We start from the raw sequence: 14,554 nt of genomic DNA on the forward strand, positions 1-14,554 counted from the left end.
GATTCTCTCTCCACACTCTACCCCTCTCCCCTGCTCGTGTTCTTTCTCTAAAATAAAATAAATAAAACAATGTCTTCCTAAGTCACCCACAGCATAATAGGGCAGACACACATGGAAACAGGTGATTTCAACATAATATGTAATATAATTATTAGGAATAATATAATCATTCCTAAAAGAGAAATGAACATAGGGTAATATGGAAGTCTTGGGTTGGAGCCACTTAGTTCAACCTGGGTATTTTGGACTGGCCTCCTACTGGAAATGTAGTCAGAGTTGTAGAATGTGATTCAGCTCCCTTGCTTAGCATAGAAGTGTTGTGTACCAGTAGTGGTGACCCCTTGAGGTTATTTTAACTAATAAAAAGCACTGAAAACTTGTCTTTAAGGAATACATTTCAAAACGATAACAAATGTTTTTTTTTATTCCATGTCTTTAGAAAATATACTATTTACTATAGTAGTTACTTCACCATCTACACATACTGGACGAATTGTGATGTTTTTCTCTATTAAAGGAGCAGCACTGCTATTACAGAACTCTTATCAGTTAGGGCGCTAGATCTTCCCAGATATTTGCCTTTTGCTCTTAAAGGGCACATGTAGAAAGATATGATATCTACACACACACACACACACACATATTTATGGCATCTATATGTGTGTGTGTATGCTGTATATATGTACTGTTCTTTGTAAATTCTGCTTAGTCCTTATAGGCAGATTGCTAAAAGAGCAAAGATCCAAAAGCATGATGGCTGAGGCTTCTCATAAGGCTTCTTATGGTTTATGCCTTTGAAGACCATAGAGTTTCTTCTGAGACAATTGTTTCATGGACAGTCTAGTAGATGTGTGGGATCCTTCAGAGATTACCTTTGACTTGCTGCAGGAATTACTGAAGCGGGTGTGTGGGGATGTCCTCTCCACCTGTGTGCAGTCTCTGTCCAACATAGTTCTGAAGGAAAGTGGCCCTGGGAATGTGGATGAAGACCTGTTCGTAAGTAATTACTTTTCTTAACTATTGTTTTCCTTTATATCAGCTGGGATTTTCTAAAGATGACTTTCTAATGTGTATTTTTAATACTATTAGCAAGAAAAGGATTTTCTAGCCTAGAGCTTACTCTTCTAAAAAGAAGAATTTCTGTGTTGGTGACCGACCTATTCATTTTTCTTTCATGTTCTTATTATCTGGGGGAAAACTTGATGGGATATACTTCATCCAGTTAGAGCCTGTGAGGTGCCTAATCCATTAGGGAAAACACAGGGCATATTATGAAATAATAGGGCAAGAAAAGAATAAAGTGAGGGTGCTCCTTGTTCTTTTGGTTTGTTTGTTCAATATGTTTTTAAATTCTAATGTGTCTGCTAAGCTGTTTGAATATCAGATTGTAGAACTAGGGAATCATGTGGAGCCGTTCTGAACCATGCCTATAATACAGTGAAATATTTGACAACTAAAAACACAAATAACATTGGAGCAGCAAGATTGGGTGACATGGCACCCTGCTTTAGAAATTTTGTTGGTGCCAGAGAGTCCTGTGTGCCAGTAAATGTGCAATTTCCCGATTCACGTGACTGACCGTCCACAAAACATGTTGCAGTCATTCTGACTCCAACATCTGACACTCAGTAAAGCAAATAACGAGCTGCTTCTTCATGCTCTTCAGTATAAGCCATCATTTCACCAGAACTGGCCATTTTCCTCATCTGTTCCTCTCCTCTGTGCTTGCCTGCTTTGCCACCTCACATTTGTACCTTGAGACCAAAGACTATGTTGAGATTTGTGACAAGAGACCGGTTGTGCTGAGGCATTAATGTGAACACTTCAGTAATAAAACTATTATCAGTAGGAATCCACACATTTCAGTGCAGGGGGCTGTGACGTGTAGGATGGCCCCATCCCAAGCTTTCTAGATGGTCTTGCACCTCTAATTTGAGCAGCTACTGCCCAAACTAAGAAAAATGCTTGTCATGACCAGAGAGTTTTTCCTTCTAAGATTTTTCTTTTCAACTGTTAAATATGTCACCAAAATCTACCTTTCAGTCAAAATATATATGGAGAAGTTTTGCCCTATATAATATTGTTTACTTCACTCTTCTTTAAATATAATGCAAGTATTCCTTTCATCCACTAAGAGATACATGTTCAGGATTTTTTAAATATACATACACTTACTGGCTTCCTCACTCTAAGCCTTTCACATTTTACTGTTTAGCCTCACCCATGCTTCTCTGGGATAAATTAAAACCAGTGTTATTAACTATCAAGTTGTATGTTCTTAATAAACACACAGTAGAAGCAGCTGTGAGGAAGCTAGCACTTACAAGTTTTTGATAGGAGTCTAAATAGTAAACCAATCAGGAACACCCTTTGGAAATATGTTTTAAAATGTAAAACAACTTTATGCCCTTTAAACCCTAGATTACTTCTAAGGAAGTGGAACAGTACTTAAAGGTGCAAAAGTGTTCCTCAGAGGGAATGCAAACAGTAGCAAAGGATTAGAAACAATGTAAATGTTCATTAGTAATGGAGTAAACTATGATAACATCATAGTTTTTAATGTACTTATGTAGTCATTAAACATATTAACTATATATATTGACATAAAAGAGTGAATTTTACCAAGTAATGACTAAGTTTTCACAGTGACTATTTTTATGAAAAAAATAGTTGTTTTAATTTGGGGAACAAAAAAATATTGACATGTCTTTAATCTAGCTAGAGTTATTTTTCTTTTGCCTTATTATATTGCAAAACCAATTCTTTTTTCAGGTGAAGTACATTTTTACCTTGGGAGATATAGCCCAGCTTTGTCCAGCCAGAGTGGAGAAGCGAGCCTTCCTTCTGATTCAGTCCATCCTCGCTTCTTCTGTTGATGTGGATCATTGTAAGGCACTTGAAATTATCCTCTGCATGTGCTATCTTAAGGCGGACTTGGCCCCTGAGATACTGTAAATAAGTCCTCTTTTCCTTCCTTGTAGCAGCATCACCTCCAGGTTGCAGTGAAGCCCCAGCGTTTCAGCCACTCTCCCAGGTCAGAGGCTCTGTCATGCCTTCCGTGATCAGAGCACATGCCATCATTACCTTGGGTAAGTGAGAATAATGTGGGGAAAGTATTGTTTGTGCAGTTTAGTTCCATAGGTAGCTTTTTGTCTCAAATAAGCCAGCCTTAGTAAATATGTTACATACACGGAGCTAGTGTTTATTCTAGCTCTTGTGAATTTGGAAGGGAATTCTGATAGCAACCCCCAGCTCAGAGGCATACCAGAGTGCTGATAATGAGAGCCCTCAGTTGGCAGCTACCCTAGATGATCAGACTCAAGGCACTCCCTGGAGGGAGCTTTTGTTTTTTATGTTAATTTATCACAATTATACCTGTCCTGTGGGTTGTTTTTTAATACTCATAATGCAGCACCATAAAGTCTTCATCAAGACACTACACTAATCAGAATCAGGCGTTACATTGATTTCTGGGAATGAAAAAATAAATTTGCAGTTCAGTTCATAAAAGGAGATAGTTTATCTGATACTTACCAGAACTGGTAGATGAGCTATTAAACATTTCCCCATGGACTCAAATTGTTGTTAATCTTGAAAAGATGGACCTCTGTGCTATACTTTAATTTTTTTTTAAGTATAACTATGTATTTTATGCTGGATAGGATTTATGAAATTTTTTGTAATAGCAGTTATTTTTCAAAAATCTAAGAATTGTGAATGAGAGCAAAACATTCCCCAGGTCACAAAAATATACAAACCAATAAAACTCAACAACAGCCTTCCTTCTCCTAACTGTGAACGAGAAGTAAAATGAGGTGGTTATTCTTTCCTGTTTGCCTAGCTCAGATTTCAAATTCATTGCTAAACTTTTTAGCTATTAGATTTTGTTAGTCATTTTGAAGGGAAGTAGATAACTCTCAAATTCAAATGTTGACTTTAAAAAGAGGATAGTTTTACTCCAGTGAAGGAACATCTCTTAGTGTATGTCTCGTGGAACCCTGGAGGGGCCGGGGGGTGGAGGGGGGGGACATTATTTTTAGGTATTTTGAACCTCCTTATATTTAGTAGTATGGGTTTGTTTTTGATTTCGTTTTGTTTGTGATTATTGACATGATATTTTAACTTTGATCAAGTAAAATCCATAGCAAGATATATCTGGAGAAAATTTAGGCATAGAGTTATTAAAGTCAAGACATCTTCATCTTCTGTGACAGGTAAGTTGTGCTTACAGCATGAGGATCTTGCAAAGAAGAGCATCCCAGCTCTTGTGCGAGAGCTGGAGGTGTGTGATGATGTGGCCGTTCGCAACAATGTTGTCATTGTGATGTGCGACCTTTGTATCCGGTACACCGTCATGGTGGACAAGTACATTCCCAATATCTCCATGTGTCTGAAGGATTCAAATCCATTCATCCGAAAGCAGACACTCATCTTGCTTACCAATCTCTTGCAGGTATGTATGAGAATTGGGCCCGTCATTTTTTTTTCCTTCCACTATTTCTTCTGGTTTCAAGGAATATTTGAGTAGTATAGGAAATGTGCTGCTCTCTAATAGAATCGAAAAATAATCAGCCTGTTCTCTGGTTTAAAATATCATTCTACTGTTCTGTACAGCCTTCTTAAACAGATTGTTACCTCCTAATACTTGTTTTGGGTGTATGTTCAGATATCCCATCAGCCAAAGTGAAGTTTCATGTTTGCAAATAAACTCCATGCAAGGATTAGCCCGCTCAGTGGACAGTAGTTCTAGTTCCGGTTCTGTCATTCTTGACTTTGAACAAATCAGTGCTTCTCAGACGTAACTTCTTCTTTTGTGAAGTGAGGATCATATCTGCCCTGCTGTTTCAGAGTTGCTCTGAGAGTCCAATGAGACATTTTAGTGGGCATAAGAGCTTCGTGAACTCAGAACTCTCAGTGAACAGAGTATTCAATGTTTTTCTTCCCACTGAGAACCTATGTTTAGCCTATAGTGAGGAAGGAAATATTTGATCTTTAAAAAGAAGGCATTTAACCAAGTTGTATATCTATTCTAGTATGTTCTGTAGGCTTATTTTTTTACGTGGTTGGTTAGGTACCTGACGAAGGCACCATTGGCACTCTTCCTTTTAAAGCCATGTGCTTTGAGTCATTTTCCTAATAGAGTAGATATGATGCTCTTCTACCCACATATCCCTCCACTTCTCTTCGTGATTAACAAGTGTATGTGCTTTCAAGATGGTTGGGAAGTGAGTGCTAACAAATTGCGCTAATGTGCCACAGACAGACTGAGTAGCTGACAGGTGTGATGTTAAACAAAAGAAAGTTAACAGTTGGTTTTATAACTGAATGCATTTCAAGTTTGTATATTACATTTCATCCTTAAACATTCCGGTTTCTCTTTGTACAGGAAGAATTTGTGAAATGGAAGGGCTCTCTGTTCTTTCGATTTGTTAGCACTCTGATAGATTCACACCCGGACATCGCCAGGTAACTTTCCTCACATGTCAGATGATTGAACGATTTACCAAATTTCTGGTATATATTAGATCTCTTTTCTCTAAAATTGGTTTAGAGTTGAGTTATTTAGGATTTAGTGAGCTTTTGGCAGTTGCCAGAAAACTAGCAGATTTTTAAGCTATATAACAAAGCTTTATTTTTTTATGTTTATTTATTTTGAGAGAGAGATAGAGAGAGAGAGAGCGCGCATGCACATGCAAGTGGAGGAGGAGCAGAGAGAAAGGGAGAGAGACAATCCCAAGCAGGCTCCATGTTGTCAGCGCAGAGGATGATCTGTGATCCCGAGATCATGACCTGAGCCAAAATCAAGAGTCGGACACTTAAGCAGCTGAGCCACCTAGTGCCCCAACAAAGCTTTATTTTGCACATAAATAAAAAAATAAATAAATCACTCATCCAGATTGACTATTAAATAATCTCAGAAATTACTACATTTGCTAACATTGTTGATTCTTCCCTAAAGGAGTAATGAACAGCAGTATATGACTTTGTCATAGTAAATTATATGGAATTTTAGCCATTAACTGTTGACTTAACTGTGTTGATTTCTAGGCCAATAAAATGTCAGTTTTGATGGAGTTAAGGCTTTATTTTAAGTGTAGAAATTATAAAGAAGAAATTCTAGGAATTAAGACAATCACACAGTGTAAAATGAGATTATACAAATTACAAGGCTTCCCTATCAATTCCCAAGGAATTGGAAGGGAAGGGAATTGCTTTGTCACTTGTTAATTCCTATCATTCTATAATTTTTTTAAGGATTTATTTTCAAGGGATGAGAAATGATCCCACAGAATTAGTTAACCTTGATTATGTTGCATGAATAATTCTTTTTAAAGCAAGTCTGCAATTGGAAAATAGAATGTTGAATGCCATGGCAAAAGCTGCCACAGTTGGGAAAAGGTCTTTATAGAGTTCATTAACTATAAATAACTTAAAATAATGGGTCCCTCTGCTTCTAAATATGGTCACCAATGATTTACTCTGAGTTCCATGGAAGAATTTCCGTTCAGTTTTCTTTGGGTATAATTTTCCAAGAAGGAATATTTTATATACTAAACTAGTAGAAGGTTAACATTCCAATTAATGCTATCTAGAATCAGAAATAAAAAGCTAAGACTATTACTTTTTCTTTGTGTATATAATTGAGAGAGAAAGGACCAAAATAGCAATGCATTGCCCTCTCACCTTTACTCTGCTACCATAAGATTGGCTGTCATGGTGTTCTCTATACAATGTGTAGCCCAGAAGCTGGCATAATTAGAAGTGTTGAGAAGGTTTTCACATGATGAGCCTGGGAGGTAAGATTGGTTGTTTAACTTGCACTTTTGGGTTTACTTACTTTTCTCAGCTCCTATGCATGTATGTTAACAAGAGCATTGATCAGTATGTAACATACACAGAACCTGTTGTATAGGCGATCAGAGTATGAATCAGAAAGAAATTAGAAAACCGGATAGGTAATTACACCATAGTAAAATTATCAATGCCTCTTACAGTATTTTGATACTTCTTTTTTAAGTCTATTTTATCCCTGTATTGTGGGTGTGTTTAAACAGTTGTTCAAATGTGGGTCCTGATTTTCAGCTTTGATAAGCTGATGACTACCTTTGTTAACTGTAATTTAAATTAGTCTCTTTCCCTAGTTTTAGGTCAGGCCAGTCTGCTTACATCAAACACATTAGTTTTTCCATATGTATCTACTAAGACAGATCTTCCAAAGAGACTAGTGACAGAGCCTGTTGCATTTATTTCTGGCCCAGGAGGATTTCCTGAAGATTCTGGCATGAGCAAATTCACATGACATTTTTTTTTTATTTTTTTTATTTTTTTCAACGTTTATTTATTTTTGGGACAGAGAGAGACAGAGCATGAGCGGAGGAGGGGCAGAGAGAGAGGGAGACACAGAATCGGAAACAGGCTCCAGGCTCTGAGCCATCAGCCCAGAGCCTGACACGGGGCTCGAACTCACGGACCGGAGATCGTGACCTGGCTGAAGTCGGACGCTTAACCGACTGCGCCACCCAGGCGCCCCTCGCATGACATTTTTAATTGGTCGTACACACCCATAATTTGGAGGCTGCAAAATTGTATTGATGTACTTTCCCCTCTGCCTACAAGGTGGTGTCCTTGTGGTACAGCATTCACAGATTGAAAGGTTACAGGCTGGTTGTTTTGAGGTTAACTGGGCAAATGCTGCAGAAGTGCAAAAGACGGCCAGAGAGATTCAAGGTAAGAGAATGACTAAGATAACGGCCATTGAGATAGAAAAGGAAGTAAAGACAGAGATTGTTTGGTTTGGAGGAGAGGAAGTGAGTACCTAGAGGGCTTAGTGAAGCTGTGGAACAAGAGGAATGGGGATGAGGTCAGAAAGCTGGAAGGATATGTGTATGTGATCATGAGGTAGATTAGCTGACTTCAGAAGTGGGTGTTCCAGGTGTAGTGACATGTTCTGGATGGGGCTGCAGAGTAGCTTCCCAGAGCATAGACGTAAGGGTCACTAGAGCCGATGTAATCAGAAAAACAGAAAGTTAGGGGTTAAATGAGCCCATCTGTAGACATTGAAGATGCTCTGAGAGATTGTCTTGGTCAATTCAGATAGTTACAACAAAATACCGCAGACCTAGTAGCTTATAACAACAAAAATTTCTTTCTCACCTTTTGGAGGCTGGAAGTCTGAGACCAGGGCGCCAGCACAGTTGGGGTCTGGTGAAGGTCCTCCTCCAGATAGCTAGTTTCTGTTTGTATCTTCACATGGTAGAAGGGATGAGAGATCTTTCTGGGGCTTCTTTTATAAGGACATTAATCTCATTCACTAACCCCAAAGGCCCAGCATCCTAAGACCATTTCCTTAGGGTCTAGGTTTCCAACATAGGAATGGGGCAGGGGTGGGGGGACACAATATTCAGACCATAGCAGTGATGCTGGGATCTGGAATGGAAAAAACTAAAACTAGGAAGTGGTTACCAAGCAGTTGAGGGGCAAATAGATAGCCAGAGCCTCTGTAGAGAAGGCTCTGTAGAAAAGGTATTATTACATGGACCAGGTAGAGGAAGCCAACCCACCATTCCCTCTTTCCTATACCTTCCTCAAATAGCCTTTTCTTCAGAGCACTTGTGGCAGCATATTTGTATGTATAACATCTCTCTACCTGCTAGAATATAAGCATCTGGGAGGGGCCAAGATTTTGTTTTGTTGACTGCGGTATCCCTAGCACCTAAAAGAGAGCCTGAGACTAAGTGGACCCTCAATGAACATTTCATAAATGAATGAATGAAAATATTATGACGGGGGTGGGGGTAGTGGGTGTGGGAATATGGTCCTCCTTCCTCGACTCTGGCGTTTGGGAGAAGCAGCAAGTGGCCTTCCCTTAAGAGGACTGTGGGAAATGGTGTCCCCAGAGGAAAGCCAGCCCTGACTTGCGAAGAAGGGAAGTGTGGAGAGGGGAGAGAGCTGACTCCTGGGAAGTACAGTATACACTGTGGAAGCACTCAAGGCCAGGGAAAGGAGACATGGGAAGTGAGATGAGGAGAAAAGAAACAGAACAGTATAGGGATGTGAGAGAGATGAGGAGGACTGGGTAACAAGGGGGCCTGGATTGGGGGTGTAGCCAAGGAGCACATAGATGTGGGAAATTACTTACCTCAAGTTTCAAAGAGAATTCTGGCATAAGTCAGTCTGACATAGACCATGTTGTAGGCCAGATCAGGAATAGGAGTCCATGAACAGTGGCCTTTATTGAACAGATAGCTGCTTCAGAATAGCATTTGGCATGGGAAAATATCTGAAAATAGTCAGATTTTTATGTTCCTACTAATACTGAAAGTGGAAGTAAGGCTGTTTGAAATCTGGATTTGGATTCTTACTAAGAGAGTAATAATTGTTTTCTGCAAGATTATTATGACCCAGATTTAGCTGGTCTTCTATATAATACAATTAATGCTGTGTAAAATGTTTACAGGGTATCCCTGAATTGGTGGTGTGATTACATGCTGTTTCTTTTAATTGTCCTGAGGGATGAGAAGTGGTGGGAAAGGATGCTGAGATCTTAACTTAGTGCGGTGTCTTTGGGGCTGTTGAAGCTTTCCGTTCCAGGTACCTGAAGAGTGCTGCCTTCTGCCACTCTAAAGGAATGCTCCAGGAAGCACTGCTTGGACTGCTCATTTTTTTTAACTTTACAGCTGACAAACAAACAAACAAAAAAATGCAGAATTGTCTCTCTTCCCCAGTTTGTCAAGCTAGTAAGATCTGTGAGTTTGATCCAGTCAGGGATGAAATGTACCCTTTTAAGCCCCAGTAAATGCAGCAGCAGGATTAGTGCTGGATGTTACCCCATTGACTGTGGTTTCTGGCTTCTCATGATGCAGAGCCCTCTCACTCTGCTTCCAGCCCTGAGCATGTGAATCCTTTGCATAATTTATGTTACTATTAGATTTATCTGTGTAGTTGGTTAAGCCAGTTATTCACTAGGGAATAGACTGCAGTATCTTGCCCACCAGTTAGTTCCCTCTCCCAGTATGTATTCTTGACCTGAACTCCGAGTAGAGGAATGTTTGACATCAAGTTGAAGCCCATAAGTTGAAGCTCAGAGCAGCCCTTCTTCTTGCAGAAGAGTTCCTGGATTCTGTCTGATCTTATTGTCATGTGAATGACTTCAAATATGAGGAGAAAATGCAGGTAGTTGTAAGAACTGCTGTGCCGTGGAAGGTTAACCGTAATAAAACACTGCAGAAAGTGACATCTTGTTGTTTTGGGGGGAATAGTTTTTGTTTACTTAATGGTGGTCACAAATGGCTCCTAGATCAGTAGGTGCTTCTAGCTGGCCTTAAGTGAAATTCTGCTTGGGAGATTCCCTTTATGATACAGAGTTGTACTTGTTTTGGGTTCAGAATGTCAGGCTGCTCCCTTATTTCCTGGGTGAATGAATAGATAAAGTGCTGCTATTTACAGTGAAATTTTTACCTAGGCTTACTTCAACATCGTTTTTGGAACTACCTTCTTTAAGTTTTAATTGATGGTGTGCTTTGAATACAGAGTGATTTTAATATTAGCCTCAGAAGGATCATTAGGGGAAGGTGAATCTCCTGCAAGTCCTATGCATTCCAAAGCCAAGAATTGTTTTGGGTCATCCTTGTCACTACCACCCACCCTTGAGAGCTGAGTGGTGCCCCTGTGCAGGTTGAAATTGCATTTATCTCTGAAATGAAATTAAGACAATCGTCTGCACAATCTGAATGGATCAGAGCCAGCCTTGCACCACCCCATACTGTTTCCTGGGCAAACTCTCTCCCCTACTAAACAAACTGTCCGAGGCCTGTAGTTAGATAGCCTGCCTTTGTCCATGTCCATTTGACTTTGGAAACTGTTAGTGTTTTGCTCTTCAGGTGGGTGCAGTGCTGGTGACATCAGTATCTCATGTTGGATGCCTCTCCAAGATTTGGGGGCACAGGAGAAAGGAGAGTGCCCAGGGCTTGCTGATGAGTCCAAAGCTCAGTGAGAGCCCTTCACTGTCTGTGCTGACCCAAACTCTGAGGCTCTTGTAATTAATCCCAATTCTTGAAAAAGTCCCAGTTACTAAAACAGGTTTTTGCTCATTATTGTGGGCAACAAACCTCAAAGTGGGGTGGGGAAGCCAAATATTCATTTTTTGGTAGTGGTTTGTTGTTGCATCAGCCATGAGGACCACAGGGTTTTGCTTAAAAGAGCAATTTTGGGGCAGTTGGTTGTTCTCCCACATTTGAAGTGTAGCTGAATAATAACACCTTGTTAGAATTTTCAAAGGAATCCTTGTAGAAAAAGCCTTTATGCTGACCTTGGATTCAAAAAGGAGGCTGTTGAGCAAGGACAGACAAAAGAAGCTAAATTTGTATCTTGCTTTTGATCTGAATGAAGCTGGGTATTGGGATAGATTACATATCCCTTTCTCTTATTCACATCTCAGCATTCTTATGTAATTTTAGAGACTGTCTGCAAACCGCAAACAGGTCTCTTTCTTCTGTTTCCTCCTTCTTTGCAGTTTTGGGGAGTTTTGCCTGGCTCACCTGTTACTGAAGAGGAATCCTGTCATGTTCTTCCAGCATTTCATTGAGTGTATCTTCCACTTCAATAACTATGAGAAGCATGAGAAGTATAACAAATTCCCCCAGTCAGAGAGGTTAGTGAAGCTCTTGGGAAGGGCTGGGTGAACAGACACGGCCCCGGCATTCCTTGTGGTGGCCTTCCTTTTCTTGGCCAGTGACTCCAGGCAGTTCACCCATGCAAGTAGCAGCCTAAAGGAGGTGCCTCTGGGAAGCACTGTCATCTCCTCTGTGCACTTATGTAAGCCTTGCGTAGACGGCTTTTAGGATGCTGCAGAATGCTGTAGAAAGTAATGTCCTTGTACCCTTGCCCACATGATGTGTGATAAAATTGTCCCATTTTGCTATAGAGAGAAGCGGCTGTTTTCACTGAAGGGGAAGACAAACAAGCAGAAACGAATGAAAATCTACAAGTTTCTTCTGGAGCACTTCACAGATGAACAGCGATTCAATATCACTTCTAAAATCTGCCTTAGTATTTTGGGTAGGCCTGGTGTGTTTGGGATAAAGTATATGTTTCCAAATGAAATACTGTGTGGCTAGTGCAGACCAGCAGCAAATGAGACCCTCGTACTGTGGGAGGACCCCATTTTTGCTTTCTTTGACATCAGCTGTGCCAATGCAGACACCCACCTTGAAGCCAGGAGGAGCCCTCCTAGCTCTGTGGGATACATTTCCCCCACCCTGGGGCTGGACTCTTTCTCAGGGGCTGATCTTTTGTGCTCTTTTCCAGCATGCTTTGCTGACGGCATCCTGCCACTGGACATGGAAGCCAGTGAGTTGCTCTCAGATACATTTGAGGTCCTCAGCTCAAAGGAGATCAAGCTTTTGGCCATGAGATCTAAAGCAGATAAGGACCTGCTTATGGAAGAAGATGACACAGCTTTGGCCAATGCAGTCATGCAGGAAGCTCAGAAGAGGCTCATCTCACAAGTGAGTTTGTTGTTCCATAAATGGGCCTGTTTACGCCCATGCTTCTCTGTCCGCCCCCTAACTACTGGTGGTCTACCTCAGATCCAGATTTCATTCTCACCCATGGCCTTAAGATGCACCCCAGTGATGATGTTTCTGCCTCTGTGTTTCTAGCTCCAACTTCTCTCATGGCCTGAACACATCCCACTTGCCTGCCTGAATGTGCCACAGACATTTCAGGCTTAGTGTGGCAAAACAGAGTTACTCCTCTCTTCCTCCTCTTTGTCTCTCTTCCCACAGTCTCTACTGTAGAGAAGGAGACTGTTATCTACCAAGTTGTCCATTAGGGAACCTGAAGTCTGGCATGCCAGGTGCATGCTTCCTTTGGCCAGAATGTGAAAACTGGGATCAGACTGATTTAAGGGAGTGCTAAATTGCCATAGTCACAAGGCCCCAGTTCTTACACCTGGCCTCAATTACTAGGCTCTATTTCCCACCTGAGCCCTGAAAACTTTGGACCTCAAAGAAATAGATTTTGATGTCATTCAGTGTGTCAGCAGATCCTATATATTTTATCTCACAGACCCATCTCTCTACCCCATTCCAACCAGTTCTGCACACACTTAACCTGGTGCCATTTCTGGCACCCTTTATGTCTCTAGTTTCTTTCTGTTCCAGGCTGTATACCACTTTGCTGCCACAGCAGTCTTTCTTAAGGACAAATTGGATCATTTTATCTTCCTGGTTAAAAGAGACTGGAGGGAGATTGGCTGCAAAGGCAGCAGGGAACCTTCAGGGTGATAGATTACAGGTGGTTATGTGGATGATAGTGTTGGTTAGTCACCTCTGTACCATTGTCAGACTCATCAAAGTGTTCACTTAACATGGGTGAATTTTATCACATCTAAGTTATAGCCCACTAATGCTACCTTTAGTCAGTCGTTTGGTGGCTTCCAATCATCTTCTGAGTAAAATCCTGATTCTTTTTCAAGACACACAGAGCTGTTGGGTGTCCCTCCGCCCTTGCGCCTCCCGTCTCTACGCCCCCCTCCTTGACCATCCCATCCAGGTCACTGTTGGTTCCTTGGGTAGAAAGCGTCGCTTCTGCCATTGTGTCTTTGTGTGCTGCCCATCTGTCTGCCTGCAGGGCCTCTCCCTCCCTGTCCTCCTTTCCTGCCACCAAACTCCTACATCTTTTCAAAAGAAGCCCCTGCCTCTCTAGGCATCCCTTGTCTATAAATCCCTCACCATCCTGCCAGCTGTCACACCATGCCACACATCAGAGCACACAGTCTTGTCTAGAAGCAGCTTGAAGGCAAGAATTCTTGGCTTCGTTTCTACATCCCCAGGGGTTAGCTTTGTGTCTGGTACAGAGAAGGCATTTGATAACATTTATTGAGTTGAATTCACTTAGACCACTTTTTAAGACTATCCCTATACTTAACCATCTGCTCAGATTCATATTTATTTGTTTATTTCTCTACCAATTGCTCTTCTATTTCAGGAACTCTGATAAGACGTTTTTAGAAATAGTGATTTACAAGGAAGGAACCTATACTAGTGAGTATAAATGAGAGGAAAAAGAATACTTGTCAGATTCAAAATGATAAATCTTACCACATGTGAGGGCTGTTATAATGATTATTTTTAATTCTAAGAGATTTATTACAAAATATTTGTGGCTAGTGACCATTCATGGTAAAGAATTTGAAGCCTTGGTCAAATCAGGTACTATATAAATACATAACCCTTTTCTAAATGTGTGCAAAGTTTAGACACACAAAAAGAGATACCAAATTGACTCATGTTTGCCGTTCTCAACTATTTGTCATTTCACATCAGGAAAAAAAAATGTCTCTTTTGAGCTCATTTTCATTCCTCCTGAGTGGAGGAATGGAATGCATCTGAGATGGATTTGTGTGGACATTTGGAGCTTGCTGTCAAGTTATTCAACATTTTTCTAATTCCCGCTTCTTGTTTAGAAAGTAAGAATAGCATTCATCCTCATCCTCCTTCACAAATCCTTCAGAGTGTTTTGAGGTAATGCTTATAAAGTCTCCAGGACAAAG

At 40.6% G+C, this 14,554-nt stretch overlaps 1 protein-coding gene across 3 annotated transcripts in view; it reads left to right on the top strand.

Moving 5' to 3' along the window:
• The window catches only part of NCAPD3 (non-SMC condensin II complex subunit D3), a 64,898-nt gene that overhangs the window by 40,334 nt on the left and 10,010 nt on the right, over positions 1-14,554 (top strand). For 2 of the 3 annotated variants that reach the window (XM_027036956.2, XM_015072456.3), the window contains exons 21-28: positions 889-996; positions 2,773-2,887; positions 2,982-3,089; positions 4,215-4,453; positions 5,387-5,466; positions 11,513-11,650; positions 11,924-12,057; positions 12,307-12,506. In XM_027036956.2, coding sequence (XP_026892757.1) covers positions 889-996; positions 2,773-2,887; positions 2,982-3,089; positions 4,215-4,453; positions 5,387-5,466; positions 11,513-11,650; positions 11,924-12,057; positions 12,307-12,506 — 1,122 coding nt within the window. The remainder of the gene's footprint in view (positions 1-888; positions 997-2,772; positions 2,888-2,981; positions 3,090-4,214; positions 4,454-5,386; positions 5,467-11,512; positions 11,651-11,923; positions 12,058-12,306; positions 12,507-14,554) is intronic. The other variant, XM_015072457.3, reaches the window with a different exon arrangement.

Source organism: Acinonyx jubatus, chromosome D1 (genome assembly GCF_027475565.1).
Source record: "Acinonyx jubatus isolate Ajub_Pintada_27869175 chromosome D1, VMU_Ajub_asm_v1.0, whole genome shotgun sequence".
In the NCBI taxonomy this organism is placed as follows: Eukaryota; Metazoa; Chordata; class Mammalia; order Carnivora; family Felidae; genus Acinonyx; species Acinonyx jubatus.